This window comes from Varanus komodoensis, unplaced genomic scaffold, assembly GCF_004798865.1.
Source record: "Varanus komodoensis strain SLA01 unplaced genomic scaffold, ASM479886v1 scaffold4, whole genome shotgun sequence".
Taxonomy (NCBI): domain Eukaryota; kingdom Metazoa; phylum Chordata; class Lepidosauria; order Squamata; family Varanidae; genus Varanus; species Varanus komodoensis.
Window position 1 is genome coordinate 53121176 of NW_025335941.1, and position 27110 is coordinate 53148285.

General features: G+C 41.9%; 1 protein-coding gene across 8 annotated transcripts in view; it reads right to left on the bottom strand.

Moving 5' to 3' along the window:
- The window catches only part of YAP1 (Yes1 associated transcriptional regulator), a 108083-nt gene that overhangs the window by 72775 nt on the left and 8198 nt on the right, over positions 1-27110 (bottom strand). For all 8 annotated transcript variants that reach the window (XM_044441535.1, XM_044441533.1, XM_044441531.1 and 5 more), the window contains exon 2: positions 26842-27086. In XM_044441535.1, the coding sequence (XP_044297470.1) occupies positions 26842-27086 (245 nt within the window). The remainder of the gene's footprint in view (positions 1-26841; positions 27087-27110) is intronic.

Below are 27110 nucleotides of genomic sequence, written 5' to 3' on the forward strand. Positions count from 1 at the left end.
TACTGCTTTCTAAAAAATTCAGTTGTATTTGATTGCATTTGAATTCAATATTTTATTCTTTTATTAGCATTTTTACTGCTTGGTTTCTGGTTATTTTAGATAATTTTATCTTTTTTGGTATTATATTTAAAAACTAATACACAAAATACTATATTATGTATATAATGCTTTTTATTTCTGCCTCAGAGGCCCCTGAAATAATTTTCCTATTTTTCTCAGTCCCCAGCTGTAAAAAGGTTGAAAAGCACTGGTCTAAGGTGACCTCTAGTTCAATGCCAACAGTATATCCACTCTAAATGTTTCAACTTTCTCTAGACACTGTACAATATAAATAATTCTCTACATTCACTGGTCATGCTGGTACACCATTTAAAACCATAATTTACTTCTGTGTTAAAGAATTCCTCAGTTAGAAAGTTCTTCAGTTAGAAATCCTTGAATGCATATATCTGTTGCTATTATATTTTCTGTTATTATCTTTTTATTATCTTACTTAAAAACAGTTTAGCTTATTCTTTTTATTCCTTTACACAGAATAGAACTTCAGCTCTTCTGCTTCTTGGAATGATTCAAATGTTTCACGGACAGATTTGTTTGAAGGTTTGTCATTTTATTATTTCTTAAAATGTATACTGCCCTGGAAACTGAATAGAAATATATTAAATAAAAGTACAAAGTAAGAAGCTCGATAAAGTTTTCTATTTTCAAAAATACCCCAAAAGTTGGACAGTGCTATTATATTTGAGGGGACTACAAAATAAATAAATAAATAAAAAATAAAGAACGAACAGTGAATGAAATGCAGTCTAGCCTAAAGGCAAACAAAATCCTAGGCATGCCTGAACTGCATTCACAGTACGGTCACAGTATAATATTTCAGATGTTTTTTCAATGGAAAAAATGAAAGCCATTGTGAAACAGCCTATACTGCCAAATATGCCTTGCAAAACGAGGTAAATAAATTGACTGATACTCTAATCTTTAGCTACACTAACAGTAGCTTACTGTACTTCCTAGTATCACATATGAAGAGTCTTGGCTGCACTTTTTGTTATGTATGCGTGCTGTAATGTGGGAAGAAATTCCAAAAAGAAACAGAAACAATGCAACCTGCACAAACTTTATATTCACATTAGAAGCATGTTTGAACCTTATGTGTAGAAACACCCTAGCTTATGCTTAAAATCTGCCCTAAGCTCGCTATATATATCCCATCACTACTTCCAAACACTTCGTGTATTTCAGGAGAGATGTTTACATAGCAATTATGGAAAAAACAACCCTGAACCAAACATTATTACTTAAGATATGCAACGCAAACATTTTCTCTCAAACCATCTTGCTGATAGTCAAGAAATAAAGCAATCTCCCTGACTCCATTACCAGACAAGTGCAACAAAAAATCCCAACTGCTTAAGACAGTGAGGAAAGAGATCTTAAGTTAGTCAGTATTTTGAACTCCCTCTTTGGAGAAAATGAAAATTGACATGTTTGTCTAATGTGCTTATTTCTTTTGGTTTATTCAATAGAAACCAAAGTAGGAATTCTTCCTCATTGTTTGGGATGTCTCTCTATAAGCCCAATTCTCAGGGGTATATGTGTATGCATCCACATATGACTACATTCCAGTTCTAAGTTGTAGAGCAGAAGTGGGCACTTTGTGACTCTCCAGATATTTTAGCATACAAATTTCATCAACTCTCACCAGTGTAGCCATGCATTTCCCACCCGTTTTGAGACGAATGTGAGCCAGGGATGTTACAAGCATTCAGGAAGCCGTACTTGCAAAGGCCCATACTTAATGCAGTTGTGTAAGCTGTTACCACCCCCTAGGCAAAGCCACCCCGTAAGAATACTTTGGTGTAAGGGAAAGCAACGTTTGGGTGCTTCAAGGTTCAGGCAGAACATCATTCCCTCGTGCAGGGATGCTGGGACATCCAGCACCCACTACAGTCCCTAGACTAGAATAATTGAACAGCAGAACTGGGAAGGGCCAATAAGGCCATTGGGTTCAAGTCCTACTAAATGCAGGACTCCAAGATAAAGCTCTCCATGTTAAACAACTGGCTTTCCAGCTGCATCTTGAAAACCTCCAGTTTGGGAAAGTCCATGACCACCATGTGCCATGGGTTTCATTGCTGTATTACTCTAACAGTCAGGAGGTTTTTAATGGTGCTCAGTTGAAATGTGGCTTCCTGTAACTTGAGCCCATTATTCCATGTAAACACCTATGCAGAAATATTGCAGGAACCATTATTCCTGGAGTGGTTAATGGGTGGCCATGCCCACTCTGTTCTGGCCCAGCCTAACAAACAGTATGCAGCTCCCTAAAGATTACCTTCAAGTAATTGAAGCCCTTGGCAGAAAACAATTCCCCACTCTTTCCCCAGAGAGAATGTGACACTCTATCCAAGCCTGGAAATACTCAGAATGCTCTACTACATTTCCCTTCCTTTTGCTGCGAAATACATTTCTGGGAAGCTTTGGGGCCACTGAAGGTGCAGACTCTGCACATGCCTGCTTAGAATACTCATGAAGATCCACAAAGTGGGGAGCAAACTGAAACTGCATCTATTGACAGGTAGCATGTTTGAGATAGGTCTGACCAGGTCTGTCTGGTCAGTGATTACTTTGAAGTCTTTAAATGTGTGAATTCATCCAACAGAAAAACTTGCAGCAGTCTGTTTGGAGAGTTTAAGGTCAAAGGATTACGGAGGCAGAGAGCGGACAAGAATCCTCACTTTGCATACATGGCATCAGTAACCTTATTGATGCCATGTACGGAAGATCCAACTCAGTCTCATACATAAATCAGCATGTGAACAGTAACAAAGGAAGGTGTTTGATGGATTTTCCAAACTGAATAATTACCATTCATCCAGAATATATGAATGTATGAAAGGTCCAGACAAGAGCAATTCAAGGCATTCCAGGGTAAAACATTTAACTAAGTAGGCCCATAAATAGGCCACCAGAGACAGGCCAATATAAATAAAGTCAGAAGTAAACTGTCCAGATAACCTAAAGAATAGCAGGGCCTGATTCTATACTACAGGTGGGGCAGACAGGACCAGTGCAAAAACGAGACATTTTATGCTCCTCAAGGAAGGAACAAAGGAGCAATATTACAAAAGTTGTTCCCTTTTCAGTTGTTGGCATTTATACTGGTACTTAGGGGAGGGGAGGGAAGAGTAATAACCTGTGGCTACTGGTACAACCCAAGGGAGCTCCACCTCCAGTTTTGGAAAATCTGGTTCAATGGACACACCTGCCTGAATTCCGGTTCTTCAGAAAACAAGTTCTTGTTATTCCTGAATGATCAAAGAGACTTCCTTTAATAAGATGTTTTAAGCCTTAATTTATTCAAACACTAGCAATTATAGTGACTGCACATTGTGAAAGTGATGCAGATAGGAGAGAACTTAAAAGAGACCTTTTCTACAAGCGTTGATCAGTATCAATGAATAACAATCAATAAAGTATCTGGAAGCTATTCTGATAGATGGGAACAAACAAATTGAAGCTTAATCAAGGTAAGATGGAAGCTTATGTCACTTTCAGAGAGCCTTCAGGTTCCTGTGCTGAAAGCCGGCCAAGAAATACTTTAATAAAATGTAAATAAAAACAAAATAGAAATAGCCATGGATCAGTAGATATGCCAATCTGAATGGAAGTGAGCAACTGATTCTAGACAGGGCTGTACTCCTGAAGTACTACTTACATAGCCTGAGCTTTCTTTTGGACTTAGCGTGGAGGACCCATGTCTTTGCACTTCCCTCCCCAGGCAGGTACGTATGACTTAATCACATTTGCTTATTAAGCATTTGAAACCACTTTTATTTCAGTCTCCCTTTCATTAATTTATTGAACTGAAAGTTTTAACTGCTGCTGGATTTTAAATTTAAATTGTAATTTATAGTATGCATGTTTTGCTACTTATTTTTTCCATAAGGTACCTTGCCTTGTGAGGGCAATGTGCTCTGAAAGGCAAGACAAATGCATTAAAAGCCAAGTTGGTATTTACACTATTAGGATTTCACCTAATAAAATGCAGAGCTGAACAAATCCATTAGCACTGTATGGAACAGCAGCCTGTCAGCTTCAAGAGGTTAAACAAATCTCCAACATAGTTATTTGGCCTCTTCCCAAAACACAGAGAAGGCCCAACACAACACACTGAAGGAAAGAAGCATGTTGTTGGGTAATAGGTCTTGGAAATTAGTTGCGAGGCTAAAGTCAATCCTGTACTATTTTTTCCACAGAAACTCTTCCTCAGTACTCATCGTGCAACATGTATATTTGTTATTTTGTTAGACAGTCTCATCTTATAGCAGCTGATAGCTCTGTCACTCTCAAAAAGGACAAACTCAAACCGGATTTCACCAGTTCTGTGAATGCAAACAGGCAAACTACAATTCAGAAGTAGGCTGGTTCAGTTCTTAGAACAAACAGGCTAAATGAATGGATCCAATCTGCAATTATTTGGGTGTATGAAAACAAACACAATTTAAGACAGAGGTCCTCAACCTTTTTGGACCTATGGGCACATATGGCAAAATGAGAAACCGCCCGCAGCAGATACCACCACAAAATGTATAATCAGTGGATTATGTTTTGGCATCTACTTGTCACATCTATGGTTTTGTGACTATCGCACCCCATCTTTTAATAAAGAATTATCTAATTCTGCAAATTACAAGCAGCGCAATACACCTATACACCTAATGCTCCTTGATTCTTTTGAAGAGGTTACTGCAAAGATATATTTTGCACTTAAAACAGTCTTTAATATTCAGATATACTTTTGAACAATATCTATTTCACTGGAATTAACAGGACGGAAATGGATCCTTTGTGCCCTTTTGACAGCTAAAAACTGGTATTACAAAATGAGAGGAAGAAACACTCACCTCCTATAATGCAATGGATTAATACAACTCCTCTATATATGAATGGTGGCGGGCGGGAGAAATACTTCAAAAGGTATTTATCTAAATATTTTTTAAAATGGAAACAATCAAAACAGTTGCCCATGAGCACCAGTCTGGAGACCCACAACGTAAGGACGAATTTCAAAATTCATAGTATACTTTCTGTTCCTCAAATGTTGAATTTTACTGATACTCAATATGAAGACCTTATGCAAAAACACCATCAAGTATGAGTTAGCAGAGATGAACAGGTTTTCACTACATACTATCAGGAAGTTACATTATTGCCAAATCATGTCTACTTTTAATGAGTCTCAATTGAAAGAAAAATTTCTATCCTTTTCTGAGGTACAAAGTCAGAGCCAATACACATCCAAGACTATCCAAGAGGGACCAGGACAACAGAACTTGAGGCAAGACCTAGTCCAAGTCCAAAAGCAAGGTTTAATGGCAAGTCCAAGTTGTTGCCCTACTCTGTGACTATGTCAGGAACTAGAAGTATACACATGGGCAGAAGAAAGTGCTCATGAATAAGCCAAGGAACAATAACAGGAAGACAAACGGGTACCCCGAGGCAGGAAAACCAGACAGAATATGCAGAATGCAGGACAGACAGGAAGGATCAGGCAAGATGCAGGAGCTGGATCACAGCTTGTAGGAAGCACTGCATTGTTGAGGCAAGGTAGCAAGGCAGGATATATGGTGAGGCAGGATACAAGAGGAACCAAACGCAGCAAGGGTCAGGCAAGGTGCAGGAGCTGAACCATCACAGCCAGCAAGAAGACCCATGCTACAGAGGTGAACCAGAGAGGCAGGATACAAACAGCAAGGAAGAATCTGGATCAGGCAAAATATAGGCACTACAGCAAACAAGGAGACTTATGTTGCTGACGTCAGTTCCGGAAGAAAGAGTTTCTCCTTATATAGCTCTTTCCCAGAGTTCCCAGCTGACATTCATCAAGAGGCTGAAGCTCCAGTAGGGCCTGGGGCTGACACTGAGAAAGTGGTAGTGTTCTGGTTCTGGTACCCAGAACAGCCCTTATCCTGAAAGCTGTAAAGTCAATTAAACTCAGTAGAAGTTAATTCTAAGCAGAAATATACAGGACTGTGCTGCAAGTATCTTTAAAAATAAGTGGCATTCAAAACAAATTAACTTATACTGAAAGTACTTTGCTGTACATGTCTACAAAGTCCCATACAGTTTAATGAAACTTCATTCAGCTATGAAGTATGAATAGCATACTTCATTCTGCTATTATTCTCTTAAAATTAAGGTACAGCAATTAAGCACATTTGCTATGTTCACATGTCTTCATAAACCATAGTTTAATGTGATGGGAACAAGCCTAGCCCTCCCAATCCAGTGCAGTCACAAAGAGGAGCTCTGAAACTTTTGCTTTCTGGCTTGAAATTTTTTTAACTACAGCTGATCATGTTGTCCAAGCTGAAAAACCAAGGTCAATCTTAAACATGCTTTCTTTGAAACAAGCCAAATTAATAGTCAATATCAACCAATATTAGTTGGTTTGGATAACACAAGCCAGAGTTAAATCTAAACCAGAAGTAAAAACTTCTAAAAACAACCATACCAGGGGAGGAGGGCAAGAACAATTCCAGGAGGAAGCAAAGCTAATGTTCCATCATGATAAAGTATGGTTTGTGGTGACATCTGAATACAGTCATTAATTTAAAGAAGTTTTTTAAAAGTAATAAAAGGCAACTGTAGAGAAAATATCCAGCCTTCTCAAGTCTGAGCATTATAAACAACATATCAGGTGCTGCTTTCATTATCACTTCTTATTTGATACAGGATGAGAAAGAATGCTAGAACCCAAGAGATTATATTTCTTATTCATATATAATTGTCTCTGTGTTATGCTCAGTTCACAAATAATTAGAAACATAGAAACAGAGCGAGTCAGAAGGGGCCTCCCGGGCCATCCAGTCTGACCTCTGGCACCAGCCGGTTCTGCTCACGACATGCCCACCATGTGGACGTCCAGCCTATCCTTGAACACCCGCACCGATGGGGCCTCAACGACCTCTCGTGGAAGCCCATTCCACACCCTCGGGGTCCTGACTGTCAGGAAGTGCTTCCTGGCATCCAAATGGAACCTTGGCTCCCTGAGCTTTGCTCCGTTGGAGGCGTCCTGCCTTCCTCTGCACTGGAGAACAGGTCTCTACCCATCTCCATGTGACACCCCCTCACACACCTGTATGTCGCCAACATATCCCCTCTGAGTCTCCTCTTCTCCAGGCTGAAGAGACCCAGTTCCCTCAGTCTCGCCTCATACCCCATCCCCTGCAAACCGGCCACCAACCTTGTGGCCCTACACTGCACTGACTCCAACCTGGCTATATCCTTTCTGTAATGAGGGGCACAAAACTGAACACAATACTCCAATTGCGGGCGCACCAGAGTCGTGTAGAGCGGTAGTAATACCGCTCTTGATCTAGAAGCCACACTTCTGGCTATGCAACCAAGGGTGGCATTCGCCCTCTTGGCCACCGCATCACACTGCTGACTCATGTTTAGCCTGCAGTCAACCAGCACCCCGAGGTCCCTTTCACAAGTGCTGCTCTCCAGCCACTTGTCCCCTAACCTGTACTTATGACACCTATTCCTATGCCCCAAGTGCAAGACCTTGCACTTATCCACATTGAATGCCATTCTGTTGTCTCCTGCCCACTTCCATAGTCTGTCCAGATTCTTTTGGATCTGGAGTACCTGCTCCTCAGTTGTGGCCACTGCTCCAGTTTTAGTGTCGTCTGTGAATTTGATCAGCAGACTGTTCACCCCTTCTTCCATGTCATTAATGAAAAGATTAAACAGGATCGGCCCCAGGACAGAGCCCTGGGGGACCCCACTTGTCACTGGCCACCATCCCAATGATTCCCCGCTAATGGTTACCTTCTGCTTACGGTCAGTCAACCATGCCAATCCACCAGACAGTGCTTTGGTGTATCCCAAAACTCCTCAGTTTCTCCACCAGGATATCATGGGGCACTTTGTCAAAGGCCTTGCTGAAATCCAGGTATACCACATCCACTGCATCCCCTCCATCTAGCCATCTCGAAACCTTCTCATAGAATTCCACAAGGTTTGTCTGGCAGGATCTGTTTTTGCGGAAGCCGTGTTGTGTGGCTGTCAGCCTCCCTTCCCTATCTAGCATCACTAGATCTCTCTCTATTATGAGCCTTTCCATTGTTTTTCCTGCAATGGACGTAAGGCTAACCGGTCTATAATTCCCCATGTCCTTTCTACTACCCTTTTTGAAAATTGGGACCACTGATGCCACCCTCCAGTCCTCTGGAACTTCACCCGTTCTCCACGAGGTCTCAAAAATGGAGGCCAGTGGGTGTGAGAGAACCCCTGCCAACTCTCTAAGTACTCTCGGGTGTAACCCGTCAGGGCCTGGCGCCTTTGTAATGTCCAATGCCCTGAGGAGCCCCTTGACTTCAAGGGGGGTGACTCTAATCAGTGCCCCTAAGTCCCCAGCCTCATCTAATCTCCTATGCGGATATCCCCTATCCTGCTTTGGGGAGAACACAGAGGTAAAATAGTCATTTAGCATCTGTGCCTGTTCCCTCATATCAGTCACTGGATCTCCTTCCTCCTTATTTAGTGGTCCCACCACTTGTCTCCCCTTCCTCTTCCTATTTACATGCTGAAAGAAGCCCTTTTTGTTGCTCTTGATATTCTTGGCAAGTCTCAGCTCGTAATCAGCCTTAGCCTTGTGAAGAATCCTTCTGCAATGGGCCTCCTCCTCCCGGTATACTGTTCTGTCTATTTCCCCCAGTACCCATTTCCTACGGAGGTTCCTCTTTCATCTAATCCCTCTAGCCACCTCCTTTCGCATCCATGGTGGCACTCTCCTCCGCCTCCCCACCTTACTGACTAGAGGTATCGTCAAGGCTTGCACCTCCAAAACCTCCCTTTTGAGTGCTATCCACCCCTCCTCAACTCGCTTACCTTCCAGTAACCTATCCCAGGAGACTTTCCCCAGTCTGGCCTTCAGTTGGGCAAAGTTGGCCCTCTTGAAGTCCCAGCTTCTAGTGCTCGACCTGCTGCATGTTCCCAGTCCCCTGATCTCAAAGCAAAGGATGGAGTGATCACTCGCATCCAGAGCTCCCCTAATCTGTACTTCATCTATCAGCTCCTCCCTATTGGTCAAGACCAAGTCAAGGATGTTTCCCCCCCCTCGTCGCCTCTTGGACCTACTGTGTGAAAAACCCTCCCTCTATAGCTTCTAGGAAGTGACGTGACCTGGCTGTCACCACTGAGTGAGTCTCCCAAGTAATATCCGGGAGATTGAAATCTCCCAGAATTACTGTGTCTCTCGCCAGGTATCCTTAGAATCTGGTCTGTCAGGACATCATCCAGGGTCTCAAGTTGACCTGGAGGGTGATAACATACCCCCACTGTCAGGTCTCTTTCCCTGTCAAAACCCCTAAGTTTCACCCAGACTGCCTCTACCAAATCCCCATCTGTGCTGCATTCTATCTCACTGCATCCTATCCCTTCCCTGACGTATAAAGCCACGCCCCCACCTCTCTTTCCCTTCCTGTCATTTCTAAAAAGGTGATACCCTTCTATGTTCACGTTCCAGACTTGCCTTTCATCCCGCCAAGTTTCTGTGATTCCCACCAGATCATACCCTCCTATTTCCAGGAGAGCTTCAAGCTCTTCCTGCTTATTACCCATGCTCCTAGCATTGGTGTACATGCACCTCAACTCCTTCCCACAGCTTCCTTTCCTTGGAGTTCCCAGCTTCCTTCTTCCTCCCATCCTCCCTGGTACCTGGCCCCTCTCTGTAGGAGTCCTGTCAGTCCCTGCAGTATCTCTAAAACCCTGCTCCCAGAGCCCTGATCCTCCCCCCACACTTGTCCAGTGCAGACATGTTACTGGGGGGTCTGACCCCCCCCCAGCTCAGTTTAAAGTCTTCCGGATGAAGCTCGCTAGAGCATCTCCAAAGGACCTTTCCCCCATCCTCGTGAGGTGTAATCCATCCCTTGCCAGAAGTCCATTGGCAAGAAAACGAGTGCCGTGGTTGAGGAACCCGAAGTGTTCCTTCTGGCACCACACCCTAAGCCAGTCGTTCACCTCGGAGGCCCTCCTGTCCCTTCCTGGCCCAAATCCTCTGACAGGTAAGATTGACGAGAAGGCCACTTGGGCCTTCAGCTCCCTGAGTTTCTTCCCAAAGGCCTCAAAGTCCTTGATGGTCCCAACCACACCCTGCCTGGCCACATCATTTGTGCCCACATGGATCACCAGGAGTGGCTGGTGACCCCCGGAGTGAACAAGATGCTCCACTCTGTCCTTCACATGCCGAATGCGTGTGCCCGGCAGGCAGCAAACCTCCCTTGTCTCCAGGTTGGGGCGGCACACCGCTGCCTCAGTGCCCATCAGCAGGGAGTCCCCAACAACAATCACCCGCCGCCGTACCTTCCCGATGCTGGTGGGCAGCTGTGCCCTGGCCCTCGCCTCTCCCGCAGTGGTCCCCTTGCCGCCTGATGTCCCAGGCTGTGTTGCCTGCTGGTCCTCCGAGGCCTCATCAGCCCCAGCCTCCCCAAGTGGAGAGAACCTGTTTCCCAGCTCCAGATTGGTGCCAGGAGGAGGCCATGCTGGCCTCCTCCTCCTGTGGGTGACATACCTCCATGTCTCCGCAGCTGCTCCTCCCATGGCCTCTCCCTCAACCCTCTGTCCAGAGGGGGGCTGCTCCTGGGGGGCCTGGAGAGCTTTCTCGGCCCTCAGGCACCTCACCTCCTCTTCTAGCAGTGTCACCATCTTGCACCGAGGGCAAGTGTATCCCTGCCTCTCCTGGGGGAGAAGGGCGAACATGTCACAGCTGTCGCAGCAGACAGCAACACCCGTGACTCCTGCCAAGGCCATCTCCTGGTCTGCCATCGGGATCCCTTCCGAGACCTTACCTTGGTCCCCTGACTTGTTTCTCCGGCAGTTCCTCTCACTCGCCCAGTTCTCCCAGACGAAAACCCACTCGCACACACACACAAGGATAAAATAAACTTAAATTTGGAAGAAAAACAAAGCACAGCACAGCACAGCACAAACAAAACAATCAAACCTCTGAGTCTCAGGGAAGGGAGTCTCCGGACAGCCCAGGCCGCAGCTAAGGGACGACACCCCACCCCTCTGCTTCCTCCTGGCCCCTCTAGTCTCTCTGGCCCCGCCCCCTTCCTCTCCGCTGCTCCTGGCCTGCTGCTTCGCTGCCCAGCTCCTACCTTGCCTTCGCCAGTCCCCTGGCCACCCAGCACTCTCTCCCAGCCTGTGCCTCTGCTGCTCTGCCAAGAGACCAGAGCCAAAATAATTATGAATCAACCAAATAGCAAACCTGTCTATTTTCTAGATTTTTACTTTAAAATGCTGTTTTACCTAATTTAATAACCCTCACTTCCAGAAATGTAGCCTTCAAGTAAGTGAACTTGCTTAATATCGCTGTACAGATTAAACAGATGCTTCTTGTCTTTGCGCATAGTTCCACAGCACTGAATCATGTGGGCTGCATCAGCGATAGGTATTGGCTTACACTTTTAAGCTGTAAAGCCTAGGTTTGCAAATCAAAGTACTTTATCAGGGACCTACAGGTTTTGGCTGGCTTTAGTGGCAAAGTCAAAATTTGTAATCACATCCTCTTCCGTCGCTCCAGATTCCACACAGAGAAGAAACATAAGATCAGGGACCATTCCTGCTTCCTTCCTCCAGCTCCAAGTTTGGAACTTGTGAGCAGGCACAAGTAAGGTCCACCTCGTTCTCCCAGGCTTTGGAGAAGCTTAGAAGACAATCTGAAGGGACAATCACCTCCACCTCCCCACTAGCTTTAATATGGAAAGGAAGGGGAGATTTTCTTGATATTTTGGTAGAGGAAAATGCAATACTCACCAGGGTGAACAAAGCAGCACACCGCTGAACTATAGTTAGGCTTCTAAAGTAGGCCTGATTAGTATGAAATTGAAAATTAAACATTTTATTCAGAGATGCTTAATGATTTAAGACCTATCCTGAAAAATCAAAATGCTTAAATGATAAGCATAGGAACCAACCACATTAACTACTCCTCTGTAGTTACATGAAAGGGTTCAATGAAGAAGAAAGAGAGAGGAGGGCAAGAGGTTTGAAGACAAAATGTCATGATTTATAACCAAGTGTCATGCTTTATGACCAACTCTTGTTTGCCTCTTAGAAAGGTCAAGACCTAAGCAATGGCAGCAGTAGAAAGCCTTCTGCTACACTACACTGGCAGCCAGAGACATGAACAAACAGCTTCCTTTCCTTAGAGTAATAACATCCCTTTGCAGAGTTTGAAGTTTTGTTTTTTCTGTACAATGAATCAGCCCTTAGGGCCACAGCAAACAAGATGGTAGCAGACATGTTTGTCCAAATTCAAATCTCCTTCAGTCATCTAAAACTTTAGGTTGGCAGAAAAATACCACATTTTACAACAAACTCTCCCTAAAATGAACATCAGAACTTGGCCTAGGAAAAAAGCTATGTGGGAAGAAGTTCTGCATCCCTCCACCCACATGACCTTTTGGTTCTAAAAATCTGACCTTCCCAGGCACCCTTGTCTGCACTTTATATGATTGGTTTTTTTTTTTAAACTGATGTATGGCTATTGCTTTTTTGTTTGACCTTAAGCCTGGAACCACTACAAATATGCTTTCTGAGAAGGAACTCTGGAAAGACATTACTAAACATGATATGCTAACAAAACACTTTATGCAACTGTTAAGCACTAAAAAGCTTTGAAATGAAGGATTAATGCAATTGGAAAAATAAAAATTAATCTATTCAAGAAAATGCTTGTTTCTTTCAATCAATATAGTAAATCACTTTTCATGGAATTACATGTACAGATTAGAATTCTATAGCTTCTGATTTCAGTCCTTAATAAAACATGTAAGCTTTCCTAGTACATGGTTGAGTAACTTCCTCTCAAAACAGAATTGTACTGACCTGCATGTTACGCTAAGTGCAATCTCAGTTTTCCTTCCCTGAAGAAAAACCTCTCCTGTTTGCAAAAATAAATGATTGTAAAATAACATAGTGTAAGCGGACAAACTTAATCAGGATTTTACGGTGGGCTACTCCCCAAGGTTACAGTCCGGAGCACTATGTTCTTGATTCCACAAAGAAGATTTCAGATTGCTTCCCTCCTTGCCCCAAACATTCTTCCTGTGCTGCATGTCAAACTGCTTCAGAAACACAGCATCAAAAGCTGTTTGCAGAGCAGCATGGGGAACTGCTTGTTGTTGTCAGTCGCAAAGTGTGTCTGATCCATCGCTACCCCATGGACAACATTCCTCCATGCTCTCTTGTCCTCCACCATCCCGCAGAGTCCACTTAAGCTCACACCGACTGCTTCAGTGACTCCATCTAGCCACCTCATCCTCTGCTGTCCCCTTCTTCTTTTGCCATCTATTGTTCCCAGCATTAGACTCTTCTCCAGGAAGTCCTTCTTTCTCATTAGGTGGCCAAAGTATTTGAGTTTCATCTTCAGTATCTGGCCTTCTAAAGAGCAGTCAGGGTTGATCTCCTCTAGGACTGACCAGTTTGATGGCCTAGAGGTCCAAGGGACTCGCAGGAGTCTCCTCCAGCACCACAATTCAAAGGCCTCAATTCTTCGGTGCTCAGTCTTCCTTATGGTCCAACTGCTACTCAAAGTCAAAAGTCCAAATGAACATGCCTAAAGGAGCTCTTTGGAATGTAGACAAAGAATATAATGACAGAAAGCAAAACATGAAACTTCTTCCTCATGGCCATCTACTGCCTACCCCCCCTTTAATAAACATAGTGTATTAAAACAATAATTTCCAAGGCCTATTTAAGCTGACAATGTATAACCTTATTGCCCCAGAGTAGTCATCAGTCACCATGGTCTAATACGTATATGTGCATGTATACAGCTATGTCATGCTTATTATGTTTTACTTTTCATTATCAGTCTTCTTACAAGCCTGTTACCAAGCAGAAAGAGAAGATATTCTTTAAATAAATAAAACAATAGCAAACATTATGTGCAGTACTGATACTAGAAAAATTTCCTAGTATTGCTGTACTTTGAAGTATAATACATTCAGCTTTTATATCCACTCATTTAGTGAAAATCCCTTTATAGTCTTCTCTTTCTAACAGTTATGCCTGCAGCACTAACACTCACTCCAAGGATATTATCAGTGTTTTTAAATGCAGTGTGGTATTTAGCATGTCACTCCTTCCTCCAATGCCCACCCACAGAGATGCCAGGGCTCCCCCCTTTCCTATCTCTGCCTCAAGACTAAAACAACCAAGCAGATTCTCTCCCATCTCCACATACAGGAAAGTTGTTTTGCAAAGCTGCATTTTCAAACCAGCTTTTTCAAAACTGATTTCTTACACCAAACCCAGGAAAAAAGATTAAAGGAAACTCTTTTGCTTTATGTGCAACCAACAAGGATTTTTCAAAACACATATGCAGAATGTTAATTTCAAAACTTATAATTTTGTGAGAACTGTTGTACACCAGCTAGAAGTACTGAATATACAATACCTCCAAGTTAAGTTCTCAGTGTGACAAAAGATCAGACTGATCCAGCCCTTAGTCTAACAAATATCTATGCAGCAGAAATATAATGCAGATAAGGGAAAATCTAGGAAATACCTCTATTTGTTTAACATTAGTAGCCACACAAATTACTTGCTTTCCATGGGAAACTGAAATACCAAATAACCACTTTGCAACTGGGACACATTCCCCAATTTTCTTTTTTTTCCAGTGAGCTCTCTTGGAGGGAGCTCAAGGCATAAAACTTGCCTAGAGCAAGTTTCGCTTTTTTCATCCTAACATACCTCACATGGGTTGTATGCAGTGGAAATAGAATATGCTTATATTGGTAATGCACTTCCTTGGGGGAAAGTGAGATACATATTAGATAGATGAGAGGGCTTCTTCCTGAACAAAGTAGGTTGCTAAATGCCTTCTCACTTTAAGTCTAGGGCAAGAATGGGCAGCTTGTAGCCCTATGGAAATGTGGCCTACAATACTAGTCAGCCCTAGCCAGCAATGAACACTAAAAAAATAGATCAAAACATCTGGAATTACCCACTCCTTATGTAAGATGAGTAGAAGTGGGGAGATATGAACAATCCAACATGATTTAAACTACTCTGAGACAGCATGCATTTAAAACCCACACAAACACTGTGATTTGCCATCAGCATCATGCCACAAGGTGGCAGAGTCAGAAGATAAACATAGTCTATAAGCCACCTAGACTGGCAATCTGATTCTGCACAGACTAGAAATATGTATAGAAAACTAGGAAAGCTAAACAAATTGGACTAAATACTGGGACAGTTCACAGAATACAAAAGCTCCTCATGGTCCAATTTACATATGAGGAGCTTGCTCACTGCCATTATGAATATGCAACCTCCAACTATTTATTTATTTAAAGTTTTTATATGCCGTCCCCTTGCTATATAGCCTCGGGATGGCTCACAGAAATAAATAAATACAAAACAAATAACAATTACAATTAAAACCCGGAAACACACTGGCTGCACAATTAAAACCTATAAATATTAAACATTATTAAAATATTGTTTGAATAAAAAGGTCTTGGCCTGGCGCCGAAAAACAAATAACAATGGCACCAGGAGGACCTCTCTGGGGAGCGCATTCCACTAGGGGTTCTCATGTCATCTGAACCCAGCCAGTAAGGGTTAAACAACCCATTAACTTAACCCTATAATGCACCATGGTTAAGTAAGAGTTATTTAGCCTTCAAATAACCTCTACTGTCCAGGTTTGCAACACAATAACCCCCAACAGATCCCATACTGTCTTATCATCCAATCTGGCTGACTTTCAAGACAAAAGTGGGGGAAATAAGCAACATGCCCAAGATTTGGTCTACTACATGCACAGTATAAAAAAGGATGACCTAAAGCAGGGGTCTCAAACTCAACTTACCTGGGGGCCGCAGGAAGTAGAGTCTGGGTGAGGCTGGGCCACATCAAGTATTCCACCACCGCGGTGGTGGTGGGCCGCTCATCCGGAGGCCGGCCCGAGCGCCACCGGCGCTTTGAAGGCCGCAGGGCTCCTCCCCCGTGCCCCGCCCATCCCAGCAATTGGCCCACGGGCCACGAGTTTGAGACCCCTGACCTAAAGCCAATTTACTACGCATGTACTGAAGAGGTGGTAAGTTCCCAGTATTCCAAAAGCTATATGCAATCTTTAAGAGGCCAATAAACTCAGGAGTAACGTCAGTTTCTAAAAGGCAACATTCATTGATTTCTTTAGGTATTACTTTAAACTAAATGGGATTTGCACCAGGAAATTAATTTTGAGGACCAGACTGAAAAGGATTTGCATCCCATTCCACATCAAGAAACCCAATAAACAGGCTTATTTTGAAACAAGATTTCCATTTCTTCATTTCTCCCATTTTTGCTGTTATGAAGGCTGAATGTACCATAATTATGCATAGGAAGTATAAAGAAACTGAACGCTTCACTTAAATAACTCAGTTTAGTGTAAACTTCCCAGCTAATATGAATGTTGAAGTACTATGTAAGGTTGATAACTTATCATTGAGCTGCTGAATTATATTTGTCATTGTTCTTAAAGCAAAACTTCATCTTGTGGATGAGAAACAAAACAATGCCAAGTTGCAAAACTGCACAACTACATGAACTAAGAAAAAAGCAAATATGAAACCATGCAAATGTGCTTAATTTACATAGGCTGGAGACACAACACAGTCTCATCTGGCACAAGACAGCTTACTTACTATTTGTCTATACAGTGCAGTATTGCCTATTTTGATTGGCTGATTGGCTTTGATTGGCTGCTCAGGGATTCTATCACCGGATCCCTTTTAACTGAGATTCCACAGACTGTTCAGCCACTGAGCTTTGGCCTTCCCACAGAATCATTTACTCTGGTGCAAAATTCTAATCTATACTAATGAGTGCACACTGCCCCCATGACATTCTACTGTCCTTTTATGACACATGACAAATGTAGTTGTGCATTTATTTCATTAAGGTTTTCTGATATAAGCCATTCTGCTTCCTTAAAGGTCAGCTATCTTGCCTGTTGTCCTTGGCTTGCATAATTCATGTACTGAAGGCAGAACACACCTAGCAACCTCATAAAGGAGTCATAACTCTAGGGTTGCGTCAACACCCCCAAGGGCACCCACAGATATCAACTGAAAGCACTTCACAAGTTCGTTTCAGGAAGCTATACAACAGCTCAAAAATAAAATAGGAAGTAATTGACAAACTCTTTGGAAGAATAGTTTCCTGCAGAGAAAGTTAACAACATAAGACAGCTGGGGTGATCAGTAACCACTTCCTCAGCATGGAGCATGATTAAGGGGTATTCCAAGAGTCTGCGCAGAGATTAGATGCATCAGCATATGAATACAAGCCATCAGATTTCTCTGCTCTAGAAAATTTAAGCAAAAGCACACCTGGAAAAAAAGCCTTCCTCTTCAAGACATGGTCTGCAAATCATCTGCTGCCAATTAAAGCTTGCTTTTTGCCTTAAAGGATGAAGCAGAGCTCCCACTACATAGTTCACTGCAATGTCAGCCTACAGCTGGCTAACAGGAAGCATTCTGAAAGGAACACAGATGTCTCTGTTCAGTTTGCCATTTGCATGGTGTGTGTGTGTGTGTGAGAGAGAGAGATTGAGACTGAGATTTTAATGGATTTGCATCTCTCTCAATGTTTGCCCACTAAAGTCACAAACCAACTGTCATACCAATACAAGCCCCATCAAAATTAACTGGAGTTCAGTGATACAGTATTTGGTTGCATTCTTAGCAATCAAATAGATTTCCACAAGCAATAACAAGTCTTTGTTCACTGTTTTGCATTTAATCCTATTGCAGTAAAACAACAAATGCTTGTAGTTCTCCAGAAGATTCACTATAATGAAGGCCAGGCCAAAGCTGTTCTAGGCTCCTTGAATACTTTCTGGGCAAGGTTGGGTCAGTCAACAAAAAGCTCCAGTGCCTTACTCTACCATGGCATTTCACCTGAAATTCAACTTTTCTACACTCCCCCACCCATGGAATATATAAACTTTATTATTTTTAATCCATCCAGAGAACACTGATTATTGAGTGGATTAAAAATATCACAAGTGCAGAAGAACATGAAATAAAATGCAACATTCAAAATTATGTTTCAAAAACAAAAGTTGTATACCTGGTAGCAGTAACTAATGAAAATGTCCGAAAAGGAAAGACATAGATGAGTTTACAGAATTAGGTAGTATGTTCCTTAAAGGCTGACTCTAACTAGAAAGTTTATTACTTCTCACCATGGCCAACCAAGACAAGGGCTCAGAAACGTTGCTTTCTATTTTGTACTTTGTTTCCTTTTCAATCAAGGAGCATAAGACAGTGACTGACTAGTCCTGCCCTGCCTTTAAAGAACCCTTCTACAAATCCAAATCTGCTTATCAGGGGGAAAATATCAAAACCACAAACCTGTAACAGTCTTGGGAAGGCTGCCAATTTGAGCAGAGATATGATGGAGATGCGATCATTTGCATTAGTCCATGAGCAATCAGTGCTTGTCAGGAGTAAGAAGGCAAAGGGCTAACTGCACTGGTGTTCTCAATTTCACTTAAGAGGAAAGGTGACAGTGTTTAGATATATTCTATTTCCCATCCAGGATGAAACTCAAGGCAGCATACACAGGGACTCCAGGAAGGTCTCACGCACTTTTAAGACCTTGCTCCAGGACTAGAACTACTAACGACTTGCAAGGTACAGCCAGATCCCAATAACTTGCAAATGTTACTAGTATGCAGTGGCTGTCATCACCATTATCATCATCACCTAGGATACTGCACTTGCAAACAGCAATATTCTCCATGCTGACCACTCATTTCCTGATGCAGAAAGATCTAGAAAATACAGGGAAGGCTGTCTTTCCAAACAACAATTATTTACTCCATGTTAATATCAGCAATAGCATCGTTTGCTGCTGTAAAGTTTGCACCACCATCACAAATAGTAAATACACTAAAGCTAGTAGGAAGATTAAGATGGTTTGAGCAGCAGAAAGTCCATATTGCACTCAACACTTGGAAATTATTTAAGCACATCTATAAAATTTTCCATTTTGGTTTTTTTTTTTTTTTGATTCAGTAAGCAATCAGAACATTTTTTAAGGTTTAAAGAGAAAAATGTTGCCAACAATGTTTTTGTAAATGTGCAACACAGATTAACTTACTCAGCAAATGCTAGATCTGTATGTCACATATATTTCAAGCTAAGAACAACCAGAGAAATGAATCTATTTCATATCCACTTACACGGGACAACACTGTTTTTGTAAAGAACGTGCTACCCAACAATTTCTTTCCAACAATATAGAACATAAGAAGAGCCATGCTGGATAGAGCAAATGTTGATCCAGTCCAGCTTTTTGAACACACAGTGGCCAAGCAGCTGCCCAAGGGAAACCCACAAACAAGACATGAGTTCAAAAGCACTCTTTCTCCCATGTTCCCAAGCAACTGCTGCACACAGGCATACTGCCTTTGTTATAGTAAGTAGCACACAGTTACAAGGACTAGGAGCCCATGATAGCTATACCCTCCATGAATGTATCCAGTTCCCTTTGACAGCCATCCAAACAAGTGGGCATCAGTGCATCCTATAACTCCTTTTTATCTATGCTGAATCTACCACTTTATCATTCATGGGATGACCCTGGGTTCTAGTATTATAAAAGTGGGAGAAACATGTCTCCCTATTCATTTTTCTCCACACTGTGCACAATGGCAAAACTAGCTGCACACTTATTAATAAACCACTGACCTTCTCTTTCAAGCAACCTATAGAAGCAACAGTGAACCACATGCTAGATTTCCCAGTGGTTGCTTAACACAAAACAACCACTGCTAAAATGTGAATCCTAGCATAAATCGAAATAGTAAACCAATTGTAAAGTATTGGTGTAAAGGCATCAGTTAAGTTTCAACTGCTACGAAGTCCTAATAATTTAAGACCTCCACATAATAAACCACTTCTCCGCTTGCTCAGAGTAGCCTCTTCCCAATCAAGAATAAAGGCCTCTGCAGCTGGAAAGATCCATATAAGCAGCTGTCATAGTATCCCACTGCATTAAGGAAGCTGCAGACATTTTTCTTTCACTTTCTCATTAAGCAAAGAGAAATGAGACATAGAATTACGCACACAGGCCTGTTGCAACACTATGTGATGTTAAAGAACACTGAGTCTGGCGGCTGATTGTTAGCAGAAGTCCACACAGCTCCAAACTGGAATTGGCACTGGAACAGTCTACTGATGGGGAGGGGGGAGGAAGGAGGGAAAAACAAAGGAAGCCCCTGACCGGCATACCTAAAGGGTTGATTTTAAAACTTCAAAATGCTTGCTATACTTTAATGTGAATGAAGAAAAAAAAATTTTTTTCAGCATAGACATGAGGATATAAATATCTTCCATAGAAGAAACATGAGAATGCCATCAGGTGTGTTTCTGTGTTTCAAAAGAAATGTACATCCTACTTTTCAGGTGATTTCAATCTTTTTTTCCTGAAAAAAAACCCAAACTTACAAAGACATGTCTTACCAGTTAGGTAACCCAGGTTACAAAGTAGTAAGAAATAATTATACAAAAATAGAAGGTCTGGTACATCTCCACAACACCAAGAGAATCTATAAGGAGAGTTAATGTTGTTCAGACCTAAGCAGAACTTTCAGAAGTTCTCTGATTCTCTCAAGCTACAGCAGCACCCAAGGAAAAGCAGAAAGAAAAACAACTTATTAAGCTGTTTAAATCTCCCCAGATCAGCATGTGACCCAGCAGGGAGAGGTTCAAAAAAAGTACAGCCTTTATTTTTTCTTCCTAACAACCTGGTTTGTTTCTACTCTTTTTCCCCTTCAAGACACATCCTTCACAGCTAGCAGCTCTTTCAATCATTTACTTTGGATGTCTGCTTGAGAACAAATGATCTTGCTCATGCAGATGAGTTTGCCAGACTTGTGTGTACTTTTCAGTCTCAGGCTTTTTATTGTTCTTACTGAAACCTGACCCTTTGAAATAGATACCAAGAAAAAAAAAGGGGGGGGGGAGAACCTCTCCTTGCAGGAGCAGGGAAAACTTTTTTTGAAGCAATAATAAAACTGTCGAAAATCTGGCCATGATCAAATGCTTTCCCGTTTTCACCAGAACGGGAACTGTTTTAAAAAGCAGCTACAAAAAAGGTCCATTTTTCTCATTTTCTTTATGGAAAAGTTTGTATTGTTTAAAAGAAGTTAGCAGGCTTCCCAAGAAGTTTAAAGGCTAGATGGCAAATCATGTATATTTGATTTGATTTAAATATGAAGACTGCAACTCAGGTGGAAATAAATCCAACTAAAATCACATGAAAACAGGAAGATGCCTTAGACTGAATCAGCCTATTAGTCATTCTAGCTCAGTAATGTCTACATTAACTGGCAGCAATTTTGAGGGGTTTCAGGCAGGGGCATTTCCCAGGAGACCCTGAAGACTGAACATTGGAACTTCAGCTTAAGAGGCATGTGCAGAATCAAAGTCCTTGCCCATAGATCTGAAGTTTTAAATAGTTATCTTCCACCTTTCTGCCCAACAGATTTCCAAGAACTTGGAAAACCAACATCTTTTTTTAAAGGCAACAATGACTGGTGGATGCTCTGGTGGGAAGATGTTGTAAGATGCCTGTGTTATTCTAAATACATCTGGAATTAGCAGATATGCATATGCTATATCCAAGTTCCTACCTATCCTATGGACCAACTTTTCCCCCAAAAGCTATTCTTCACTGCTTAAATACTTGGGGGAAAATGTTGCATTTTTACAAAGAGCTTGCAAAGCAAGCCAGTATTATTCCCATAACATGAGCTGGGTGATACAGGTGAACTTGGGATCCCTACCTCATAGCTCACTATGCTCGCCTATGAGATGGCCTGGTCATTACAATAAGCCATGGGCTATTGTCATGGAAAGGAACAGCAGGGAGCCTTGGGCTCACATAGTCACCCTTTCCTTCCCTGTTCTATAGATTACAAACTTTCACTTCTGCGTCCTTGATTTTTACTGGCAGTTAACTCTGTTGGCCAAACTGAACAAACCTTGATTGATCTTAAATACTATTTGAGAGCATGGGACTTCAAAGCAATCCGATTAAGCCAGAGTTTTCCCTAAATGGAAAAATGACAAAACTGAGGCTGTCATAATTTGGCTTCATCAAAAGACTCACAGGAAAAGACCATCATGCTAGGGAAAGTCAAAGACAGAAGAAAAGGAACATTAAGTATGAGATGGACTGCCTGCATAAAGCAAGTCACAACCTTGAAATTACAAGAGTTCAGCAGGGCTATCATGGATAGGACCTACTGGAGGGCTTTCATTCATAGGATCACCAGAAGTCAGAGATGACCTAATGACACAGAACAAGCAGTTTCAAAGCGTGGGCAACAAAGTGATATGCAAAATGGCTCTGTCTTGTTTAAGGATGAGTTTAGACAATAGTGTACAATTCCCCACAAAAATATGCTGACAAAAATGAGTGTGTACATGCTACCATTTTCTCAGTGTATTGTAACCTGATTGGGTTGCAAAAACTGAGTACTTCTCAGCACCGATGTGGATATTCTGGAAAGTGTTAATTGGAACAATTTTCCAGATTTAAGCTAATCCAAGTAGGATTAGCTTGAAAGCAAAATTTCCACTTTTCAATGTTCTGATGTCCTGAGAGATCTAATTTAGCATTTTTATTATGCTTGTAATTAGTAAATAAAGCTTTAACAACTACTCCTTTTTATCTTTTTGCCCCACTACGCATGCCCTAAATATTTAAGAAAAAAATTAAAGCACTCTCAATATGTTTCAAATGTTCTATTAAGTAGATTTCTTATTGGACTATTGTAAATTTTTTAAAGAACAGCATGCACTTCATTTACACTGTTTAAATTTAAGAAAGAATTGAAGGTGTTGAAAATTGTTGACAAACTAATTAATTTTACCATTCCAAAGTTCAACTCTCTCCCATTAAGGTTGTTTGGGGCACCTGTACTTTTGCTATCACTATTTATTAGTTCTATTCGTTTTTATACCTTTATGTATTTTAACAAGTATGAATTCTCTCATATACATGCTAAGGATAATCACAACCCCCCCCCCCCCAAATTAATTACAACTTTGAAATTGTCAAGCTTTTTTAAAACTGTATTTGAAATAGCCATTCATTCATTTTTACCAATAGACTTAAGAAAGGGGAGATATTCCACAGAAAAATAAAATACTGGGAATTTTCTACCCCATACCACTGCTGCCTGGTGAAATTTAGGAGCACTTAACTCTCTCTGAATCAGTGGAACTGTAATATCTCATAGATTCTATTCATTATTTGCTTCTACTGTGCACACAATGGACATAGATTAAACTGCATTACACCAAGTCAAAGCATTAGCCCATCCAGTCTTTTGTTTTTCCTGACTGAAAATAGCTCTCCGGGATCCTAGGCAGAGAGCTTGCCCATCACCTGCTACTTGATTGTATTAAATGGAGAAGACAAGAATCAAACCAGGGGCCTTCTACATGCAAAGCATTGAGATACTACCTATCTCCCTATAACATGTGAATCAAGTGAGGCTGTGCAAGTCTTGGATCAGTGACTAGACTTGGTGATGGGTTGAATGAGGGCCAATACACTGAAGCCGAATTGGCTAGGGCTAGGTAGAAGCCCTGTAAGCAAGTGGTCCCCAAATCCAGGAGACAGGTTCATTATCTGTTTTAGATGGGGTTACACCTCTTTTGAAAGGAGGTATTCCTACAGGGTACTCCTGTTCCTGTAGCCCATGGCAGCTTGGAGTGCCTTTTCCAGTTTCTCTGCCTCATGCTTCTTCTAGAAAAGGATCACTTGGCTGCAGTGATACAGACATTAGCAAGACTGGATTAATGCAATGCGTTATGTGGGGCTGTCCGTAAGGCTAGTCCAGAAGCTGAAGCTAGTGTAGCATGCTGCAGCAGCTTGGTTGTTGCCAGAAAGTGCCCTTACTCAGCATCTTCTGTTGAATAAGCTGCACTGGCTGCTTATTTACTACCAGGCCAGGTCCCAGGTTTTGCTTGTACCCTGGAACCAGGACACCTGAGAGGGATACTTCTCCCTTATAAACCTGCCCAATCAGTGAGGCTATCGGATGGTGCACTCCTCATGGTTCTGCATGCACATGGCCTGATTTGGAGTTCACTCAGAAAAGACTGTCAGTATGGCGGCCTACTTTCCATGGAACCCCTGACTCTGGAGGCCAAATAGGCACCAACATTGTTGTTTTCAGCATCAAGAAGTCTTCACTGAATGACCAGCCACAGTTTTTATTGTTTTTAAAAGCAACAAATTTTAATATGGTGCTTTGTAACAATCTTTTGTTATTCACCACTCTGGAACCTGTTTAGATATAGGGTGGTTATATAACTGCTATAAATAAAAATATCAACAACTGTAATAAACTGAATGGCCCTGTGTTAACTTTGCTTGGCTAAGTTTTCTGAACAGCCCAGAACTGTTTCAATTTCATTTTGAAGTGTGGCATTCATTGCTGACTATTTTAGTGCAAACTAAACCACTTTAAACTAGTTGAAAATGCATTCAAAGGTCTGCTTACTGTAACAGGACAGACTGGTTGCCTTTCTCCTTTGAATGCTTCTACCTGAAAACAATTTCCCTGAAGTAAAAATAGTCTTGGTGATTCAAATAACAACACAAGTATACAGAGACAGGGTGATATAATGGTTGAAGTTGGTCTGGATGGGGAGAAAAGCATTTAAATGACCATTCTCCCATGAAACTCACTGGAACCCTTTGGCTCAGTCACTCTCTCTCTAGAATACCCTCAGGGGTATTGTGAAGATTAAAAAAGGGACAGTACAAGGAGATTAGAAGAGGAAAAACAGTAGTGGAACACCAGAAACACTTAAACAAGCCTATTTGTTTTATTCCAAGCCAACTAGATATAGGGGCAGTTTACCTGCATCAACAAGCCACCATTTTTAAAATTACCCATGGTATTTGCCACTGCAGCCATGCAAGACACTGTGATGGTGTGCTGTGTCTTGTCACGGCATGTGAACTCAGCCCACCATGTGTTGTTGGCATGGTTAACAAACCATCTACAACTCTAACATTTTAGGGTTGTGGGTGGTTTATGGATCATGCCAACAACCCAGCCTAGCCAGCTTCACAGACAGCAAACCTTACAGCAGTACACCTTTTTAAAATGTTGGTTGGTGCAAAGCAACAAGCCCTGTGGGTAAGTTAACCCGCAGTGGCTTGACCTTACATGAAACTAGGTAATCTATCTGCTCAACATTTGTCTTAAACAAGCAGAGATGGGACACTACTGCCCACCAGCAATTTGTTAGAGTGCTTTCCCTGCAGATTGACATGTGGATGAGCCAATTCTCTCTGTCTTTGATGGACATTCTTTTAAGGACAATTACCTTCTACCTTAGAAAACTCTATAGCATAGAAGCAAAAGAATCCCCAATGAATCGTCTCTCTCTGCTGGCATAAGCAAACAATTGTCTAAAGGAGTGGTGTGGTGAATAGGGGTGTCTTAGTTATTAGTAATCCTACACTCAGGACAATTGGTAGGTATTATAAAAATACAGAGGTTTTATCACTGAGAGTTAAGCAAAGCTACAGCCCCTACGCATGTGTATTTCTATCCATTAAAGATGCATTAAAACGTGGCTTCAACTGTTTTTATGATAACGTAGTTTCTCTGCCTTGAGTGACAGGATTTCTATCATGAACTGTGACCATTGCAAGTACACCAGCACAAAACAGTTTGGAACATCGACAGCCAGCCATTATTAATTACACTGAGCTTTAGAACAGTATATTCTCTCTCCATTGCATGTCACAGATGTTTCACATTACATCCAACTCTTAACAAGACTGGTTAAGGGTACTCCCAAAGTCTGCATTTTCACCGCACAGCCTTCTCCACAAACCATGTTTAGTGGTTACATTTGCGCTGACCACCAGTTTAGGCAGAGTAGTCCTTCCTAGTTTTTGCTCATTGAATTAATCATATTAGATTAGGCCAGAGCTAGGTAGAATGCTTGTACCAGACTAGCCAGATTTAATGGAACTTTCAGGCTCCATATCTTTGAGGTCCCATTCAGTCATATGATTTTATAGGCATAGAAGGGATGTATCACATACCTGCAATCAAATAGGTTCAAAAGCAGGAATGGGCAAACAAAGCCTATGCACTCTTGTTCACATTTAGAGAAGCATGGCTTTAAAAAGTATTGCTATAATACAGAATGAAATTTAAAAAGTGGTGTCAAAAAGTTGAAGATCAGAAACCAAGGAATAATCTGCTTCCTAACTCATGATCCTACAACCACACAACCTATCCTAATGCTAAAGCTCTGTAAATACATGAAATTGCCTTACACAGCCTAACACTACTAGTACTGGCTGGCTGTGCATCAGACAACAAAGAGTAGTAGTGACAGGCACTCTTTCCCATCATGCTACACAAGATGCTTTTTGATGGAGACTGAAAGTGTGGCCTTCTGATTATGGATTCAACAACTGAGCATCAGGTCCATATAACATCACGAGTATTCCAAACCATGAGTGGGTTCATAAGTGATATGCAAATTGCTTAACACACATTCAGTTTATACCATTCTCTGCTAGCTGATTCTTTACCTGATAGTAATTTTCAACATGATCTGCACTGCTGAACAAGGACAATATTGAAGGCATGGTTTTATATGAGCTAGTTAAGCACAAGATGTAAACTCTGCCAGAGAAAAATTTACAGCCCCAAGATTTGTCACCACCACCACTTCCCCTTCCTTGGTTAAATGTACTTACTTCAAAAAATATCTCTGGCCAGACGGTGTCTTTGCCATCTCCCAACCTGGTGGCAGGGGCACATCATCAGGGATTTCAAAAGATGACTGACGGAGATGCTGAGAAGAAGGTGTAGCTCCAGGAACAACACCGGAAGGGGTAAGTGCCCCTGGAGAAACTGTTCCCAACTGCAGCGAGGCTGGAGAGGAGTGAGCACGGACATGCTGAGGAGTCAGGGCTCCTGCTGTCCCTGCATCTGTGCTGGCCTGCAAAGGATTAAGCAATTCCTT